The sequence below is a fragment of the Heloderma suspectum genome, chromosome 7 (assembly GCF_057233095.1).
Source record: "Heloderma suspectum isolate Gila_16-S chromosome 7, 16-S_ref, whole genome shotgun sequence".
NCBI lineage: Eukaryota > Metazoa > Chordata > Lepidosauria > Squamata > Helodermatidae > Heloderma > Heloderma suspectum.
In genome coordinates, this window is record NC_139464.1 from 5,741,289 (window position 1) to 5,762,247 (window position 20,959).

Genomic DNA, 20,959 nt, shown 5'->3' on the forward strand with positions numbered 1-20,959 from the left:
TAAAGATATCTAGTATGCCACCTTTAAAGACAAAAAATCTCAAGATGGCTTCCAAAACTTTATAACCACGTCACAACAGAATGCTAAACTATACATAAAAATCAAATTAAAAAGCCAGCCAAAAACTAAAACACAGTGTTGAGTAATTACAAAACTCCAGCGAACATTTAGACAATAGTAGCTAAAAACATCTCAACTCGGTGGCCCTTAACACTTCTCTGAAGAAAAGGCCAGAGAAAACAAGTGTGTCTTAAGATCTCTTCTAAAAGCCTGTAATGATGGGGCCTACAGCACCCCAGTTGACAATGTGCTCCACAACCATGGAGCCATAACCAAATAAGCCCATTCCCTTATGCTTGCCAGGCTGACTGTCCTCACTGGTGGGCATGTGAACAGGACTTTGGCCACTGAATTCAAAGTGCAACCAAGCTGGTGTGGATGGAGGTGGCCCTTCAAGTAACTTGGCTGCAAATTGTTTAAGGCTCTGGAAGTTGAAATCGGCACTTTAAATTGGGCTCAGAAGCAACTGGGGTAGCTAGTGCAGTGTAAATGACATATGGTCCAACCACAATGCCCTACCAATGCGCAGGATGCTGCTTTCTGAATAAAGATATAATGGCCCAGAAAAAATGGTTTCCCCATTTTTTCCATCCAAGCACTGTTTGTTTTCCAAGAAGTGGGGAAAATGCAACTGCTTTAGATTATGAAATACTTTCTTTTAGAATAAATAAAATATTTAAGATATACTGTTTATATATTGCTATCCAGCCTTTACTCTCCCCAAATGATTTCTATGAACTATGTAATAACACTTTTTACCGATAGACATTTAGGGATGCTCCCATTATTATTAAACTTTTATTATTAAATTTATTAATCGCCCATCTGGCTGGTCATCCAGCCACTCTGGGCGATGTAGAGCATATAATAAAACAGTTTACAACAATAAAATTCTACAATAAAAATGTTTTCTAAAATACCCTAACCCACCCCAAATGCCTGCCTGAACAACCACGTTTTTAAATGCACAGTGGAAGCTCATTAAAGAGGGAGCATGGTGGAGTTCCCTAGGGAGGGAGTTCCACAGAGTGGGGGCCACCACAGAAAAGGCCCTCTCCCTCGTCACCACCAGTCTAGCTGTCCGGGCTGACGGGACAGAGAGAAGGCCATCCAAGGCTGATCTTGTTAAGCAGCCTGTCTGGTGTTGCTGGAGGCGCTCCTTAAGATAGGCTGGGCCGGAACCATATAGGGTTTTAAAGGTCAAAACCAACACCTTGAATTTGGCCCGGAAAACAACTGGTAACCAGTGCAACTCCTTCAGCACTGGAGTGATGTGATCTCGCCGGTGGCTGCCTTTAATCAGGCGAGCCGCCATGTTCTGTACCAGCTGCAGCTTCCGAACCATCTTCAAGAGTAACCCCACATAGAGTGCATTACAGTAGTCTAAACAAGAGGAGACCAGGGCATGTACTACTGATGGGAGCAGATGGTCGGGAAGGAAGGGGCGCAGCCACCGTATCAGATGGAGTTGATACAGCGCTGTCCAGCTCACAGCTGACACCTGAGCCTCCACGGACAGCTGGGAATCCAAAATGACCCCCAGGCTGCGGACCTGGTCAAGTGAGTGGCCACAGGTCCAAAACCTCCTCTCCCAGTGCTACCCTCTGGTATCTGCCAGAGAGGAAGGACCGGAACCACCGCAATATGGTGTCTCCAACGCCCAACCCCTCCAGGCAGTCCAGGAGGATACCGTGGTCAATGGTATCAAATGCTGCTGAGAGGTCGAGGAGAACAAGGAAGGTGCATTCACCCCTATCCAGAGCCCTCCTCATATCATCCACCAAGGCGACCAAGGCCGTTTCTGTCCCATGTCCAAGCCTGAAGCCCGACTGAAATGGGCCTTCAAGTGTACCTTCAATTGAATCGCCACCACCCGCTCAATCACCTTGCCCAAAAATGGCAGATTTGAGACTGGGCGAAAGTTGTTCAGAACTTGAGGATCCACGGAGGACTTCTTTAAGAGTGGTCTTATCACTGCCTCCTTGAGGGCTGATGGCATCACTCCATCCTCAAGGGAGGCGTTCACCACCGCCCTGATCCCCTCGCCCAGTCTCTCTCTGCAGCTCATAATGCGCCAAGATGGGCAAGGATCAAGTAAGCAGGTGGTCGGCCTTACAGATGAAAGCACCTTGTCCACTTCATCAGGAGGAAGAAGCTGGAACCGATCCCACAAAACCGGTTTGCCACAGGCCGCCTCTTGCTCACTAACTGTATCCACAGTGTGCGGAGTAACACTCCTAATCTGATTAATTTTATCTGCAAAGTGCCTTGCCAAGGCCTCACAGGAGGCCTTAGAATGCTCCAGTGGTTCTGGAGCCACAGGACCGACCAGGCCACTTGGAACAGCCTCCTGGCACAGCACTCTGCAGACGATATAGAGGCAGCATAATATTCCTTTTTTGCTGCCTTCAGCGCCACGTGATGAGCTGAAGATACAGCTGTAGCCCGTGTCTGATCATCTTTGGAGCGAGACTTCCGCCACTGGCGCTCTAGCCGTCTCACCTCCTGTTTCAGAGCTCATAACCGCGGATTGAACCATGGTGCAGTCCGAGCCCTGTTCAGGGGGAGAGGGCATTTCCGAGCCACCCAATCTAATGCCCCAGTGATTGCGGCATTCCAGCCACCCACCAGGGTCTCGACCGAGTGGCCGTTGGCATGCTCCAGAGAATCCCCAAGTGCATTCAGGAATCCATTTGGATCCATAAGACGCCTGGGGTTGACCATTTTAATGGGTCCTCCACCCCTGTGGAGGGGTTGTGGAACCGAGAAGTCTAACGTCACCAGAGAGTGATCTGACCATGACAAGGGGGGGTGGATATACCCCCGACTTCCAGATCACTCCCTGCTTCACCAGAAACAAACACAAGGTCTAATGCATGACCGGCTACATGGGTGGGCCCAGATAGAATACGGTGCAGCTCCCAGGAAGCCATGGTCTCCATGAAGTCCCAAGGTGCTCCTGTCAGGAGGGCCTCCGATTGTACGTTGAAGTCCCCCAACACCAGTAAGTTAGGGGACTGTACACGCACATCAGAGACCACCTCAAGCACCTCGGCCAGGGAGTCAGTTGTGCAGCGGGGTGGACGGTACACGAGCAGAATCCCCAGACTGCCCTTCGGGCCCAACCTCCAGTACATGCACTCAGCAACCTTGGTCCCCCGGAGAAGGGGTCTGGTGAAGACCAAGGACTCTCGGTAGATAACAGCCACTCCCCCTCCCTGATCCCCAGCCCTCGGCTGCTGTGCATACGAAAATCCGGCTGGACACATGGCTGCAAGGGTTGGAGCAGCAGCCTCGGCCAGCCAGGTCTCCATAATACATGCCAGGTCTGCACCCTCGTCCAGGATCATGTCATGGATGAGGGAGGTTTTCTGGGCAACAGACCTGGCATTGCAGAGAAGCAAACGAAGGCCAGAAGATGGAGTCACGCCTCCCCCAGCCATCCTTTGGCTCTGGACAGGCCGGGAGCAGGGGACAGATACTACACATCCCTCCCTTGTTCCCCTTACCTGGTATGGCCTGCCTCTAGCACCCCGCCAGCGCCTGCTGCCCAGCCTCGGTATGTTCTGGCCCAACAGTCCCCCCACTGCCTCCATCAGGTGGACACATGCCCCCTTGCTCCCACCTATCAGGCAGGCTACCCACCCCTAAAAACACAACAAAATCCCCCAGAAATTAAAAAAACAAAAACAAAAAAATTAAAAATCCCCTTAAATATAATGCCAGGCAGGAGTCCACAGTAATGATAGTGGTGGTGGCAGCGGCACAGCAGCAGCAGGCCCGCCTCTTCCCCAATGGTGGCAGCTTCTCCTGCAAGCCCTGGCTCTCCCAGGCCACCTCAGCCAGCCAGCTTATGTAGCCCTTCCAGGAAAGGGCAGGTGGAAGCAGCACAGCTGGCTCGGTACCTGGGGGCCTGGTCCTGCAGGGACCGGCGGTCTGCCAGGCAGAAGTCTGCAGGGAAGGCCTGGTGGTGGCGGCAGTGATGTGGACCAGGTGGCCGGCCCCGACGGATTCCCGGGGGGGGGGGGGTCGGATCGCCTCCCCACAAGGGCGGATTCCCACCCAGACCAGCAGGTAGGGAATCCGCCCATCCCTAGTTGGAAGGGGCCTATACAACCATCGAGTCCAACCCCCAAAGTCACCAAATCATAAAGAAAATGTGCATTCTTGACAGTATGGATTTTGTTCTACAGAGTCTTGTGTTTCTGGGCTTGTTCTGGCTAGATGCTGTACTAGTCAATTAACATAACTCTAATCTAAAACCCACATGTGAACAAACACTGCAGGTTAATCTGCCACTGTCACCAGATGCAACTGAACAGTGTGTGGATTTATCCAACTATCTTTCTTTTAAAAATTCACTTTGAGGCTTGGGTCTACGGAACCCACAGCCACAGTTTTTAATAAAGTTCCTAATTAGACCTCACTGCTAGGAAATGCTGCCTCAGCTATAAAACTAACTACTGCCACTATAATAAATCCTCTCTATCTAAAAGAAACTCAGTAGCCTGCTTCCTAAGATGTAGGCTTTAGACTGACACCACTAGAGACAACCACTCAAAATGAACAAAAAGAAATTAACGAAAATTTACAAACAAAAATAAAGTGTTACTCTTCAAATAATAGGTTGAGATTGCTTAAAGAGTCTTAAAGCAAATATAGCTGCTTAACATTCCTAACAGGCAAGAGTCTATCCCCGCTAAATAATACTTCAATAGCTTTTCCTTCAAACCAGATTTCCCTAAACTCCACCCCACAAACAGGAACAGGTCTAGGAATTTCCCTAGACTTCATTAGAAACGGGAAGAGAACCAGTAGACCACTGGTGCTCTGCCTCCGGTTCTTCCTGCTTCTTCTGGCTTCTAGGATGATTTAGATTTCAGAAGTTTCTGAAGCTGTTTCTGGTCAGATATAAAATAGAAGTCTAAAACATATTATGCATAACTTCGTTAGCTCCTAAAATTATCATATTTGGTATAATACATTTAAAGGTATAGTTTATTCAAACAATAATCACAAATCATTTGCTTTTAAATAATAATTTTAAGAGCAAACCAAGTTATATGCAATACATTTTATGTTCCTAAAGCAGCCTTCTCCAACCTGGAGCCTTTTGGACTACCAGATTTCCTGACCACTGACCATGCTGTCTGAGGCTGAAGTCCAAAACATCTGGAGGGCACCAGGTTGGGGAAGGCTATAAAGCAACAAAACTGTAAATCCCAAAGAGCACTAAAGGAAGTGTATTTTTCAAATTTTACCAGTGTGTCTGATTAAGTCTCACCTTGCTTCCCCCATCTACTCCAAAATTGCCTCCTGACACTTATTCACACAGTGCAAACTACGGAATTCAGTTCCGCAAGACATAGTGATGTCCACCAATGTGGAAGGCTTTAAAGAGGGATTGGACAAATTCATGGAAGATAAGGTTATCAATGGCTACTAGTCCTGATGGCTATCTGCTATCTCCAGTATCAGAAGCAGTGTGCCCATGTGTACCAGTTGCTGGGGAACATGGACGGGAGGGTGCTACTGCACTCATATCCTGCTCATGGGTTTCCCGTGGGTAGTTGTTTGGCCACTGAGTGAACAGAATGCTAGACTAGATGGACCCTTGATCTGAACCAGCATGGCTCTTCTTATGTTCTTGTGACACTGATAAAGGAGTTCCACAGCCTTCCCAGGACAAGTACATAGAACAAACAGGTAGTTCCAAATATCATCTGCATACTGGTAACACATCAGCCCAAACCTCTGGGTTACTTCCCCCAGCAGTTTCATGCAGACATTACACAGCATGGGAGGCAAGATGGAAACTTATGGCACCCCATAGGCCAATGACAATGGGGTGGAACAGGAGCCTCCGAACACCACCTTCTGAAATTGGTTCAGTTCTTCATGGAGGAATACAATGCCTCCTGAGTCCAGCCCAGGCAAACAATCCAGAAGGACACCATGGTCAATGGCATCAAAAACCACTGAAAGGTCCAAGAGAACCAACAGGGCTGTACTCCCCCTATCCATTCCTCAGCATGGTAACAAGGCCATTTGTCCCATAAAACTGGACTGGATCTAAGCAGTCAGTATCATCCAGCAATGCCTGGAGCTGAGAAGCCACCATCTTCAACATCTTGCCTAAGAATGGCAAAACAGATACTGGGTAGTGGCTATCTAAAATCACAGGATGTAAACTTGTCCTTTTTTTTTTTAACCACTCCTTCCTTCAAAGTAGTGGGGACCACAGCGTACCTCAAGGAGACATTTATCACCATTTCAGAAGCCAGGATGGACAAAGGTCCAGAGAGCAGGTGGCAGGTCTCAATCCTCCAAGCTGTTTGTCCACATCCTCACATTGTACAGGCTGAAACATAACCGTAACATGACCAGACAGTGCAGTATTCCCATCCATCCCTGACTGTCACACTAATGGCATCCAGGCTGGCATGTATATGAGCAAACTGGTCACAGCAGACCTTCGAGGGCTCAAGCTATTGTATGCCAGAGCCTATAACAAGAAGGCCTTTAATCCAGCGGTGGGGAACCCTTTTTGGCCTGAATTGGCTCCAGGGAAGCATGTCCAGGCCTGCATGCCTGCAGTAGGTAGGGTGACCACACTGCTGGTATGTGGCCAATGTGACTGCCCAGACCACATTCATACACTAATACACACTTCTCCCTCCTGAAAACGCTCCCCAACTGCAATTATGCTTTTAAAAACCCTCCATTAATACCAATGGAGGCTTTTAAAAAGCCAACTGCAGTGGGGGAGGGACATTTTTTGAGGATGGGTTGCAGGACTGGGGAGGGGCTAGTCCTTCCAGCCCTCAGAATAACACGGAGCTGACATGGCACTACGACTGAGTCAAGAACATTTGGGAGCTAGCATATTGACAGCCTAGGTCACCCTGTCATTCCAGGAGAAGAGCAGGGCATCAGCAGGACCACCAGTTAAACCTTCAAGAAAATCCCTCAGAGACCTTAGAAAACTGTATCGATTCATCAATCTCCATGGGTGAACCATCAAACTTGATCCACCACCTCCGTAGAGGTTACAGGCAGCCTAGAAATCAAACCTGCTCCCCCACCCCACAGATCATTTCCCCTTAATACACTAAAAAACCCAGATCCAAAGTGCATCTTGCTACATGTCTTGGGCCAGATATTTTCCATTTTCACAGTTGCAATGTGAGAAGATTCCATGTTTGCTAACAATAGCAGCCCAGATTTAGGAAATCCAAGCTTGATTATACAAGACTATTTGTATATTGTCCATGTATACAACCTACTTAAATATGACTCCTTTTTACTGTAATAACTGGTTCAAAAGTGCAGCCTCTGTTACCTTGCTTATTTCTAAATTCTGGATAAGAAAAGCCATTTTGTCTGTGGTGTTTATACTTATCAAAACCCTTGAGTCTTTCAACCCCGGCCCAAAGCCTCAAAGGCAAGACCTGCCAGACAAGGGACAATAAGCTTATGGCAATTAATCCTCTAAATAGAGAAGTACATGCAAGAAGCATTTTATCTGCTAGAATTATGACATCCAAGTCTCAGTCACAGCATTGCCTTAGAAGACAGAGGAAACTACAGGCAAGTATCTCCTAAGAGGTCAAAAAATTCAGTCCAACATGCACACAAGCATGAGAAAATGTATAATCTTCACTTCTGCCACATACTTACATCGGACAGCTGCTCATATTGAGTAATGAACGGCAGCGTCTTAGCTTTCTGTATATGCTGTTCATTTCTTCTCTGGACAATAAGTCTACATTAATGCACATGGCAAAGCAAACGCCTATGTAACCATATGCTCGAGTATGGGCTAATCTGGACCCAAGCAAACTCCATTAGTTACTAATGACTTTCATTATGACACCCAACTGCTAGCCACAGTAGAACAAAGATGCTGAAAATGCACACAGCTATTAGCAGAATTATACTCAAGGGCCTCCAAAGTCAGGGAGGAATGCAAAGCATGTTTCACAGATGAAATGCAGAAAGCGCTGCTCTATCCCTCCAAATGAATAAAGCTTAGAAAACAAAAGCAGGAAAGAGCTGGCTTCAACAACTGCAGGAAGCATGCATTCATTTAGAGCCATATTTATTTCTCCCAGAGCCCTGAAAAAAGCAATGCTTCCTCTCCTCCTATGACTTGCCACCCATCATTTATTCAGACCTGCTCCTTACTACAAGCACTGAAATCGGTAAGTTTAAGCAGAGGAGTGAAACAAGCCATTTTATGAGCAGAATACATATAGGTTGTTGAAAGATCAGGTGACTGGTCTTTTCACCATGACTGCCACCATTTATACATCTATCTGCTTTATATAGTATTTTCCTTGCCCCTGTCCCCCACCTGCAGGCAGCTCTGTATTACAGATCATAAAAGCTATGGAGGGGTGTCTTCTTACAGAGTCATCTTCCTCCAAAACATGGATGAAAGGGAAGATGCATGCCAGCTATAATTCTGCTTCTGGGGATCAGTGTTAAACCACTAAAGACAATTAGCCTTTATTGCTTTGCAACAAGTCAATTTCCTAAAGCCTCCTCAGAAAGTTATTTTATGTATCAAGCCATCTCATTCATACATGGAAAATGATCTGGCGGAAACACTTTTATGAAAAGAATCTGATCAACGATCTCCTTCCACAGCCAGAGCATCCAAGCAAAGAGACAGTGACAACTTGAGATTATAGTAATTTAAGCAAGCCCCCTCCCTGCAAGAGGATGGTAACTGAAAGGAGCAGCAGAAAGCAGCAAGGTAAGAGTCAATATATGACAAATGCTTTTGATTCCTGCCACATTTACACATGTCACTTGCTTCTCCGTCTTCTTAGAATATGTGTAAACAGAACAGTTTGTCTTGCAATAGGAGCTTAGTTGATGACAAGCACAATGTGAACAAGGGTTAAGTCAGCCAGGTATACTGAGAAACACCATTCTCCCAAGCCGACTAGCTACAGGAAGGAGTGGAGCAGAGCTGCAAGGGGATACTGGTGTTATGTGAAAGAGCGAGAAAGAACCAGCTTGTTAGGAATATCAGAGGAGCAAAACTACTGTAAAAGGGCAAGAACAGTAACATAAAGGAAGGGATCTGAATAGATGTGAAGGGGCCAGCAAAAGAGGAACCATTTGGAGACAAAAGGATGTGTTGCTTTTAGGAAGACTAAGTGTGCAGGATGTCCATTACAGGAATATAAGTAAAGATATCAGTGTTGAAAAGATGCACTATTTACAAGAGGAACACAGGAACAAGACATAAGAATACGAAGTGGTACACAGGAGTGACTTTTGACAGGAACGGAAAGGGTGGACACAGCAGCATACAAGCACCAAGTATATTAGTTAAGAGATCAGTGACGTATGAAGAGATAGCACATGGTGAGAGAATAGGAGGTTGAGGGGCTGTGAAAGGACACTTGAGAGCGATGACAAGTGGGTGGGGTTGCAGCCAGGGATAAGAAACACCACTGGAAATGAGGTAAGAGAATACACAGGAGTTAGTAAAGAGATGGGAGACACAAACAGCAAAGGCTGGGAAGAAGGAACAGTCAATGGGAGGCTGAGAAAGAATGGGATTGGGATGAGTGGGTAGCAATATTAAGGGGGCTAATAGCAAGAAACAAAATGGAGATGCAAAGCTAAGGGAAAAACATTCAGATAAAAGAGGGCTGAGCACAAGTCTCTGAACATAGCAGGAAGTGTTTGAACAGACTGAAAGTGTAAAAATTTGGAATGTAGCAGCAGAAGCCACATTCAAGTTGAGACAAATATTCAAATGAGGCATGTTTGACAGGAAAGATGGATGCACCTGCAATTCCTGAAAGGGCTTAGGGATGTAGAAGTATGGGATGCAGACACAGGGAGTGAGGATGACAACACGTTTAAACATGGAGGCGGGACTGTGGGATAAGAGACAGTGTAATGTTGCGGGTATTGTTGGATATGGAAGATCAGAGTTCGTATGCAGAATGTTCAGATTCAAATTCCAAACTGGGTGGCATAAGACCAATTTTAAAATTTGTAACTCATTTTTATCTTCTACAAGTAACCCAGAGTGGCTAATCACTTCTTTTCAGCCTAACCCTCTCAGGGTTGCCAAGTACAAAAATGCCATGTATGCTGCCCTGGAGAAAATGCAGGATACAAGGGCTATCAAATAAAGTAAAGGGAAAGGTTGAGAGGGACAAGGTGGTCTTGCCACACCAGGACAGGACAAAGGGAAGATGTTGGGGGTTACCGGGAAGCCACTTGGTATTCTGCCAAGGCAGGGGATGGAAAGGGAATACTGGAGAGGGGCTCCCTTTGATCTTTCTGAATGGGACAGAAGATGTAACAAAGACAGGAAATATTTAGTTATGACTAAGTGAGCCAGAGAAAATGAAGCTGTAAAATGGGGGCAAGAAGAAAGATGGAGACTAGGTTAAAAGAAAGTGGCAAATACAGGGAAGGCAATAGGATACTTGGAAGCCTTTCAAGACTGAGCTAAAGAAAGGGACAGATTTGGGCAATTCTTGAGGCGGAAAGGAACAGGGGGCAATATGAAGAAAAATAGTGACATTAACACAGGAATGATAGGGAAGACACAGAATGTGCATAAAGAACGGAGGGGGTAAAAAGCAAGGTACATGGGAGGGAGGACATACGAGACTTTGGAGAGGGACTAAAAAAGGAACAGTAGTGCCATCGGGGTGGAGAATAAACAAGAAGAAAAGCAAGGAGGAAGGGGTGTGAGGCAAAGGGAAATATGGGAATAATTAAAGTGACACTTAAGGGGGTAGCCAAGGAAGTATAAACCAAGACAATAGAACAGACAAGAGGAATATGGGAGGGGTGAAATAAGAGTAGGGAAAGCTACAAGGTAAATGGGAAGGAGAAGGGCAATAAATTACAGTGGCACTTGAAGGGGGAAGAGACAGCCAAGTAAGGATGTAGGATTGGGGGTGGGGAGAAATGTGCAAGGTAAATGGAAGGAGTCAGGGGTATCGAGTTGAGAGTTGTATTTCAGGGAGGCACTGATGACAAAACAATAGGCAGAAAAGGGAGGCACAACACGCAAGAGGAATAAGGGATGGTGAAGAGGAGGGGCAAGAGTACGGAAGGAGCTATTACTGACAAGAATTAATGTGACATCAATATCCTGAATAGAAAGAGAGGAAAATGTGGGCCAGGGGAGAGAAGATTGTGAGATAAACAGAAGGGCTACAGTTAGACAGATGTTCCCACTGAATGATGTGAGATTCCGGACAGGTAGAAGAAAATGCTTCCTTGTATACTGTTTAGTTAACTCAGGGCATAATCCTATGGCTAGAGGGCCATAGGATTGTTCAGTTTCCAGGAACCGCCACCCTGCCCCCTCCTCCACACAGGCGGTATGGATTGTCCTCAGACCCCATGCTTGGAAGAGCAGCACACAGCAGGGCAGAAAGGGGAGTTCCCCGGAGCGGGGAGCAAAGTGCTAAGTGCCAGTATGATGCTTCCTATGCATTGTCCAGCCTCCCCACCCTGCGCTCCGACATTCTGCAGTTGGACAACTGAAATCAACCATCTAGCCATGAATGCAGGGCAGCTGGAGCATGGAGATGACGCCCTTTGTGCTCCACCAGCCCTGCATTGGATAGGCGGCTGCCCCTGAGTTTGGAGGCAGCCGCCTCTCTACATACGATTCCACCCTTAAGGGGTTTGCTGCCACAAGATGTGGTGGTGACCACCAGCTTAGAGGACTTAGAATATTAGACAGACTGAGTAGAATAGGTCCATCTGTGCATATTAGCCATGATGGCTAGATGAAGCCTTCATGTTCATAGGCCATATACTACTGAATACCATTTGCTAGGGAAGGCTATTGCTTTTATGTCCTGCTTGCGGGCTTCCCACAGGCATCTGGTTGGCCCCTGTGGGGAACAGGATCCTGAACTTTGTTCTAAACAAGCAGGGCTCTTCTTATGAGGCTGCTTTGAGGTGTAATGCTTCATGGGTGGCTGCTGCCAAGGATGGATATGACCAAAGGTAACAGCCCTAGGGGGTGAGCAGGCATGAGGTGAGCAAGAGGGATGTGGATGAAATGGGGGGAGGGGCTGGAGCAGCAGCAGGAAAGACAGTTCATTTAAGCAGCCCTTTGGCATGTAAACTGAAGGGTTTTTAATTGGTTGGGTGCTGTTTATGTCTTTTATTTTTAAAATTGTGTTTCTACAGATGTGTTCTTATTGCTAATGGCCTTGAGCACCGTTTTGGGGAGAAAGGCAGCATATAAATTAAATGAGATAAATAATAACTACTGCAGTGCAAGGAGAGGGGGAAGGATTGAGTGTCGCTTGGTGGGTATGACAAATCAATACCCAGAGAAGGGGGAGAAGCACAGAAGGGGGGGGGGCAGGAAGTGCATCATGTAAATGGAAGGTAACAGTACTTGCCACTTGAGGAGCAAGCCTTAAGGGGGTATAAATGAGGGGCACAACTTCCAAGTGAAGGTATGACCCTTTAAAAAAGGCAGTTAATGCCCTAAAACACCCCCCCCCCAAAAAACCCTGGTGCCCTGCAGATATGCTGGCTAGGGTTGATGGGAGCTGTGTTCCAGCCCATCTGCAGCACACCACGTGGGGGGGGTGCCCTAAAGAACACAAAAACTGGCAAAAAAGGGGCAAAGGATATAAAATAAGGTGGGGGGAGATGGCTGAGAGGTTACGTGGGAAGGTTTAGTTGAGTGACACTGGGTGAGTACAACTCCCCCACCCCTAAGTATCAACCCCCGGAGAAGGCTGCACTGGCTGTGGATGATGGGATCTGCAGTCCAATACATCTGCACAGGCACCAGCTTGGGGGGGGAGGGGGTTGTTTTAGGGCATTAACTCTTATTTTATGTGCATGTGGGGAGGAACGGAGAGGAAGTAGGGTGGGCCGTACTCGGGGCGCGGGGAAAATTAGAGGGTAAGCGAGGGGCAAGGGGGGGCCAGAGCCGGCCGTTTGACCCGCGGAGTGGCGTGACGGGGGGAGGAAATTTGAGTCGAGTGACATTTGGCGGATGTGACACACGCACAAAACGCAGCCGGTGCCCAGAGGAGCATCTGGGGAGGGGCCGGGGGGGCGGCAGAAGCGCCCAGGGGCACGAGGCGAAGGGAGAGAGGAGCGCGGAGCGGGGGACGGTGCCGCGCCGTGCGCGAGAAGGGTCGGGAGGGAGGGAACGAGAGGCCTTGTGAGGGAAACGGCGCCCAGCCACTGCCTGCCCGCCGCCTTGCGGGCCTCCCAGGCCGCCCCGCGCCTCGCCTCGCCCGCGCTGGCCGCCCGCCCGCGCTCGGCCGCTCCCTCACCGTCAGGCCGGTGCCCAGCACGATCACGTCGTACTCCTCGTTCATGGCGGCGGCGAGGCGGCGGCGGCGGGGGCAGGGCCGGGGTTCGGCGGCGGCTTCGCGAGCTCCTCCGTCGGGGCGGCGGCGGGCCTGCGGCAGGGGCGGCGGCGGCGGCTGTCGGGGGCGGCCGCAGCAGCTTGCGCTCGGCCGGGAGGAGGAGCAGAAAATGGAGGCGCCGCCGCCGCCGCCGCCGTCAAGAGACCGCGCCAGAGGGGCGGGGCCGCGGGCGGGGGCGGGGCCTGGGCGGGGCCTCCGCGGCCACCCGAGGGGGAGGAGCCGCCCGGCGCCCCAATCTCCTCCATCGGCGCGGCGGGAAGGGGGCGCTGCCCGGGCCCGCGCGCTCATTGGTCTGCCGGGCGCCGTCAATCATCGCGGCTCTGGCCTCCTCCTCCTCCTCCTCCTCGCGTCCCCCCCCCCATTCGCTCCAGGCTTAAGGCTCGGTCGCTAAGGGGCGGGACGAAGCGGAGGCCTTGCCGACGGCTCGATGCCACGCTGGTGCCGGCTTGCTCCGGATCCGGGCGCCTGCGCAGATGCGCGGCCGAGGCCGCTGCCCTTCGCGGGGTTGCGAAGCCTGCTGCGGGACAGAAACGGCCCCTCGTGCGGGTGCGGATGCTTCTGGGGTGGGCGGAGGGCGAAGAGGGTCTCGCCGGCGGGGCTTGGAAATCGGCCCGCAGCAGCAACGGTCTCCACACGCACTTTGGGTTGGGGCCAATCTTAGTTTTACTCAAGAGTAAACCAACTGAAATGAATGGGTCTCCCCTGCGCACAGCCCACACTGTAGCACTGCATGCAACCCACGGGATGCAGCCCGCTTTGGCGGGAAAACCCAAGGCAGCTCGGATTTACTCCTGAGTAAAGGTGCGCAGGATCGGGCCGCAAAGCCCAGTGCGCGCGCGATGTGGACTGAGCCCCACTGAACTGGGCGGGACGCGCTTCCCACCGAACCAGCGCGGCCGGGGGATCGGGGCGCGGACCCCAGCCTGTCCAACCCGGTTGGACTCGATGGTCTTCCTAATTTAAGGAAAGGGTTCATCCCCACTTTCAGGGTGGCACATTATGGGATGTGCCAGTGAGGCCGGGACGCGCGTGTGGCGATGGTCACTGAACAGACACCTTCGCACCCGGGTTTTTGCAGGAGCGGTTCCTCCCATACGCCCCACCCGTGGGCTGAGACTGAGAAGTGAGACCCTTCTCCGGGCAGGGCTGAATGGCTTTTGGAATGCCCCCCTCCTCCATTTGCGGGCTCTGGTGGTTGCCAGCAGCACCCCGAATAGCACCGGGCGTTTTAATTCCTCCCGATGCCCCAGCGTGACACTCCATCGAGGGCAATTTGGGACAGCTAGCTGCACCGGAGTGCGCAGAATACTGGGGTGGGGGTGGGGGGCAGGCATCAGTGGTTTTCCACCGAGCTGTTGTTTCAATTCCGTTTTTTGGCAGCGAGTAAATATTTTTATTTTTACTGTTTTCTAAGCCATCTTGGGAGGTCAGATCAGTCCATCCTAAAGGAAATCAACCCTGAGTGCTCATTGGAAGGACAGATACTGGAGCTGAAGCTCAAATATTTTGGCCACCTAATGCGAAGAGAAAACTCCCTGGAAAAGACCGTGATGCTGGGAAAGATTGAAGGCAAAAGGAGAAGGGGACGGCAGAGGATGAGATGGCTAGATAGCATCACCGATGCAATGAATATGAACTTGAGCAAGGCCTGACGTTATGATCCATGGGGTCACGAAGAGTCGGACACGACTGAACAACAACAATTCCCGTAGTAACCTATGGCTGCGAAAGCTGGACCATTAGGAAGGCTGAGCGAAGGAAGATAAGATGCTTTTGAACTGTGGTGTTGGAGGAAAATTGTGAGAATGCCTTGGACCGCAAGAAGATCAAACCAGCCCATACTCCAGGAAATAAAGCCAGACTGCTCACTTGAGGGAATGATATTAGAGGCAAAACTGAAGTACTTTGGCCACATAATGAGAAGACAGGACACCCTGGAGAAGATGCTGATGCTAGGGAAAGTGGAAGGCAAAAGGAAGAGGGGCCGACCAAGGGCAAGGGGGATGGATGATATTCTGGAGGTGACGGACTCGACTTTGGGGAGCTGCGGGTGGGACGGCCGACAGGAAGCTCTGCCATGAAATCAACCATGACTGCTCGTTGGAAGGACAGATATTGGAGCTGAAGCTCAAATATTTTGGCCACCTAATGCGAAGAGAAAAGTCACTGGAAAAGACCCTGATGCTGGGAAAGATTGAAGGCAAAAGGAGAAGGGGATGGCAGAGGATGAGGTGGCTAGATAGCATCACCGATGCAATGTATATGGACTTGAGCACACTCCGGGAGAGAGTGCAGGACAAGAAGGCCTGGCATGCTACGGTCCATGGGGTCACGAAGAGTCGGACACGACTGAATGGCTGAACAACAACAAAAAGCCATCCTGGGAATGCCAATCGGCCACTGAAGGGCAGGGCATAAATGTTATTAATAAAGAAATAAAGCACATGAGCATCTTGCATGCAGGCTTTCCAGCTTTCATGTAGAATCATAGAATAGTAGGGTTGGAAGGGGACTACAAGGCCATCGAGTCCAACCCCCAAGAGAGTTGGTCAGTGCAAGTTTCTGCCCAGGGACGGTGGGAAAAATTCCAGAATTGGGGATTTGAGGGACTGCATGGCAGCCTGTTGCCACTATCGTCGACATCATCATCAAATAAATGTTTGTTAAGTTATTTATTTTAATTCATATCCCACCTTTCTGCCAAAACATTGAGCTCAATGCAGCTAACAATAAAATACAGATTAAGACAAAATCAAATTAAAACATCACTCTGTATATTTGTAAATGAATACAAATATTACACAACCCCATAAACCTCCAGTGACATTCCGAAGGAGACAAACTCCGGGTAAGCGCTGCACTCCCTGAAAATCCTCATAGCTAAGAGCATTGGATTTGCAAGCCTGCCTGCTTTGGGAACTGGGAAACTTTAAAAGTGGGGAATGAATATTGTTAGCAAATTGATCAATGAGGTGCTTTGCAGCATAAGCAAAACAAAACAATCAACCCAACCCAGATAAGTCTCGGCCCCATGGAGTTTACAGTCTAACGATTGATTGATTGATTGCATTTATATCCCGCCTTTTTTCCTCTTGCAAGGAACCCAAGGCAGTGTACGTAATCTTCCTCCTCTCCATTTTATCCTCAACAACAACAACCCTGTGAGGTAGGTTGAGCTGAGAGTCTGTGACTGGCCCAAAGTCACCCAGTGAGTTTCCATGGCTGAGTGGGGACTAGAACCCAGATCTCCTGACTCCCAGTCCAACGCTCCAGCCACTACACCACACTGGCAGTTAAACACATAGTTAAACTATGGAATCAACTTCTACAAGATGTAGTGACAGCCACCACTTTGGATGGCTTTAAGAGCGGATTGGACAAATTCATGGAGGAGAATAAGGCTATCAATGGCCACTAGTCCTGATCATAGAATCATAGAATAGTAGGGTTGGAAGGGGCCTACAAGGCCATCGAGTCCAACCCCCTGCTCAATGCAGGAATCCAAGTCAGAGCATCCCTCACAGATGGCTGTCCAGCCTTGTCCTGAATGCCTCCGGTGTGGGAGAGCCCACCACCTCCCTAGGGAATGGGTTCCATTGTCATATTGCCCTAAAAGTCAGAAGGTTTTCCTGATGTTCAGCCGGAATCTGGCTTCCTGTAACTTGAGCCCATTCTTCCATGTCCTGCACCCTTGGATGATCGAGAAGAGATCCTGGCCTTCCTCTCTGTGACAACCTTTCAAGTACTTGAAGAGCGCTATCCTATCTCCCCTCAGTCTTCTCTTCGCAAGGCTAAGCATGCCCAGTTCTTTCAGTCTCTCTTCATAGGGCTTTGTTTCCAGTTCCCTGATCATCTTTGTTGCCCTCCTCTGAACCCTCTCCAGTTTGTCTGCATCCTTCTTAAAATGTGGTGCCCAGAACTGGTCACGGTACTCCAGATGAGGCCTAACCAGTGCTGAGTAGAGGGGAACTAGTACTTCCCAGGATTTGGAAGCTATGCTTCTATGAATGCAGCCCAAAATAGCATTGGCCTTTTTTGCAGCCCCATCACATTGTTGGCTCCTATTCAGCTTGTAATCGACAACAATTCCAAGATCCTTCTTGCTTGTACTGTTGTTGAGCCATGTATCCCCCATCTTGTAACTGTGCATTTGGTTTCTTTTTCCTAGGTGCAGAACTTGGGATTTATCCCTATTAAATGTCATTCTGTTGTTTTCTGCCCAGCGCTCCAGTCTATCGAGATCACTTTGAATTTTCTTTCTGTTTTCCAAAGTATTAGCTATCCCGCCCAATTTTGTGTCATCTGCAAATTTGATCAGCATTCCCTGCACCTCCTCCTCCAAGTCATTAATACAAATGTTGAAGAGCACTGGGCCCAGGACTGAGCCCTGCGGTACCCCACTCGTCACCTCTCCCCAGTTTGAGAAGGTCCCATTGATAAGCACTCTTTCAGTCCGATTCTGTAGCCAACAGTAGATCCACTGGATCGTCTCATCTAGCCCAGTTTGAGCTAGTTTTCTCATCAGGATATCATGGGGCACTTTTTCGAAAGCTTTGCTGAAGTCGAGGTATATGATGTCCACAGCATTCCCACGGTCCACAAGGGAGGTTACTTGATCAAAAAATGAGATCTGATTCGTCTGGCAGGACTTGTTCTTGACAAATCCATGTTGGCTTCGAGTGATCACTGCATTGTTTTCAAGGTGCTTACAGATGGATTGCTTTATCATCTGCTCCAGAATTTTCCCAGGGATTGATGTCAGACTGACCGGTCTGTAGTTCCCAGGTTCCTCCTTTTTACCCTTTTTGAAGATAGGGACAACATTAGCCCTCCTCCAGTCATCTGGCACTTCACCCGTCCTCCATGATTGCTCAAAGAGAATAGACAGCAGTTCTGAGAGTTTTTCTGCCAGTTCCTTTATGACTCTAGGATGCAGTTCATCTGGCCCTGGAGATTTGAACTCATTCAAAGTAATTAGGTGTTCCTTGACCATATGCCTATCGATCTCAAGCTGCTATCCTGCCCCTTCAGCCTGTACTTTGCCTTTGCCAGGAGGGTCATAGACCCTCTTTTGGGAGATGACTGAGTCAAAGTAGAATTGAGCACTTCTGCCTTTTCTTTGTCATCTGTTATCGTTTTGCCATCCTTATTGAATAGCTGAACCACCATGTCTTTCCTCTGTCTTTTCCTATGCACGTAGCTGAAGAAAGCCTTTTTGTTGTTTTTAGCATCCTTCGCTAACCTCAGTTCGTTCTCAGCTGATGGCTATGTGCTACCTCCAGGATCAGAGACAGTCTGCCTATGTACACCAGTTGCTGGGGAACATAGGTGGGAAAGTGCTGTTGTACTCATGTCTTGCTCATGAGTTTCCCGTGGGCAGCTGGTTGGCCACTGTGTGAACAGAATGCTGGACTAGATGGACCCTTGGTCTGATCCAGCAGGGCTCTTCTTATGTTCTTATGAATAACTTGAACAAAAGAGTTTGGATTTGGTTGTGGTTGAAAATCAAGGCTTGGAAGGTTAGGTCAAACCCCTCTTAATTCTCCAGGCTTGAACCCAGTTCTCTGTGCTTATGCACTGGGCCCTACCGCTTTTTAATCATGCGACTCTAGTGAAAGAGCAGAGCCATCCCCAAAGTAGGCCATGCATTTTCCTGTCTGTGCCTTTGTCTGTTCTTTGCAATTGCATTATGAACTGAATCTCTGTGGGTGCTAGTTTAAAATGATTGGTGGCTTGAATGTTCAATAGTTTTCTTTCCAGCTGTGCACACGAAATTGGGATGGGAAAATCCTGAATTGGAGGACAGAGGCCCAGTGACTGGGAGATTCTTGCATCAGCACAAGGCTTGCTGAAACCCAAACATCATTTAAGGCAGCAATACCAGGAGGTCATTTTCATTCCTCAATTGCCCATTCATTTCCTCAGCTCACGTTTGATGCAATAGCTCTGAAGCAATCAGTTCTGTAGGAGGCCCAAAGTATGAAGCGCTCTTGGAGTTTAAGGCTATCAATAGCTACTTGTTATGAGGGCTGGATGCTACTTCCAGGATCAGAGACAGCGTACTGGGGAACACAAGCATGAGGGTGCTGTTGCACTCATGTCTTACTTGTGGGCTTCCCCTGGGCAGAACACTGGGCTAGATGGACCCCTGGTCCTTCTTATATTCACCACATCAAATCAAAGTGAGGCAGAAATGTGTCACTCTCTCTCACAATACAGGAAATAGAATCAACCAAGCTGTTTGGCCAGAGGCTCACACCACAAAAAAAGGGAAGTCTTTCTTCACACAGCAGCTCACCATAAAATTTGCTGCCACACAACAGCTTAGGGGAGATGGCGTTAGAAGATTAGACCAATTCGTGGAGGATACAGCAATAGAAGGTATTGGGCACCTTATTCCGTCCCCTCCAATAAAAGATCTGCAAGAGTGCATACAACATCCTTTGCTTATCTTGAAATTCCGCTGAAGAAGTGAAAGTAAGCTCTTAAGGCATGCTGATGAAGACGGATGGAACTCGAGAAGAGCTATTGCAGGGGTGGGGAAACTCAGGCCTGGGGTCCCAATCCAGCCACATCCCCTTCCCTGGCCCCACCCTTTCCCCCTGACCATGAATTGTTGGTGGTTTCCCAGCTTTTGCAGTTTTTCCCCATTCTGAAAGCTTGAAAGTATTAATAAATATTATTTAGTAATAAATAAATAAATAAATAAAGGCCTCTCCTAAGGTTTTATTACTGCCAGTAAGAGCTTTAAGCTCAAATATACTGGCATTTATGGGGAGGGGTGTGTGTTTTGTGCCCCACTCCTTTTGGCTTTGCCCCTCCCACCACTGTATTGTGGCCCCCAGAGAGCTTCTCCAAAACCGAATTCAGGCTGAAAGATTATACATTTCCCTGCCCCTGAAAGTAGGGGTTCTGCTGGTCTCCAGCCTGCCCACATGCCGAACAGCATTTATCCAGCCTGCTCAGAGGAATGATATTTCCAAAAATGTATAATCTGCTTTTCAGCTACACAGCAGCTCATAACAAAATAAGAATGCAATCCTAAACATGCTTATTAGAGAGGACACCACACTGAACACACAAATAACAAAGACCCCCATAACACTGTAAAGATTAACACATTTATTATGGTGTAAGAAGATGGTTGGGGGCTGCGGGAGAGTTAACACTGATGAAATGAAATATAGTCCACAAGAGGTTCTACCAAAGTGTTCGAGGGGCTGGAGCAACGTCCCAATGAGGAAAGGCTACATTAGCTTAGAAAAAAGGAGGGTAAGGGGAAACATGATAGAGGTGTATACAATTATGCACGGTGTGGAGAGAGTGAACAGGGCAACATTTTTCTCCCTCTCTCATAACACTAGAAACTGAGGTCATCCCATGAAGCGGATTGGTGGGACAGATAAAAGGAAATCTTACTACACACGTGCAAGGTTAAACTGGAATTCACTACCACAGGATGTAGTGATGGCCACCAATTTGGATGGCTTTAAAAG

General features: G+C 48.6%; 1 protein-coding gene across 1 annotated transcript in view; it reads right to left on the bottom strand.

Annotated features, from left to right (window-relative positions):
* Positions 1-13,601, bottom strand: part of GDI2 (GDP dissociation inhibitor 2) — a 35,745-nt gene extending 22,144 nt beyond the window's left edge. The window contains exon 1 of the mRNA XM_084809006.1: positions 13,368-13,601. Coding sequence (XP_084665132.1) covers positions 13,368-13,412 — 45 coding nt within the window. The 5' untranslated portion in view covers positions 13,413-13,601. The remainder of the gene's footprint in view (positions 1-13,367) is intronic.
* Positions 13,602-20,959: the final 7,358 nt, after the last annotated feature.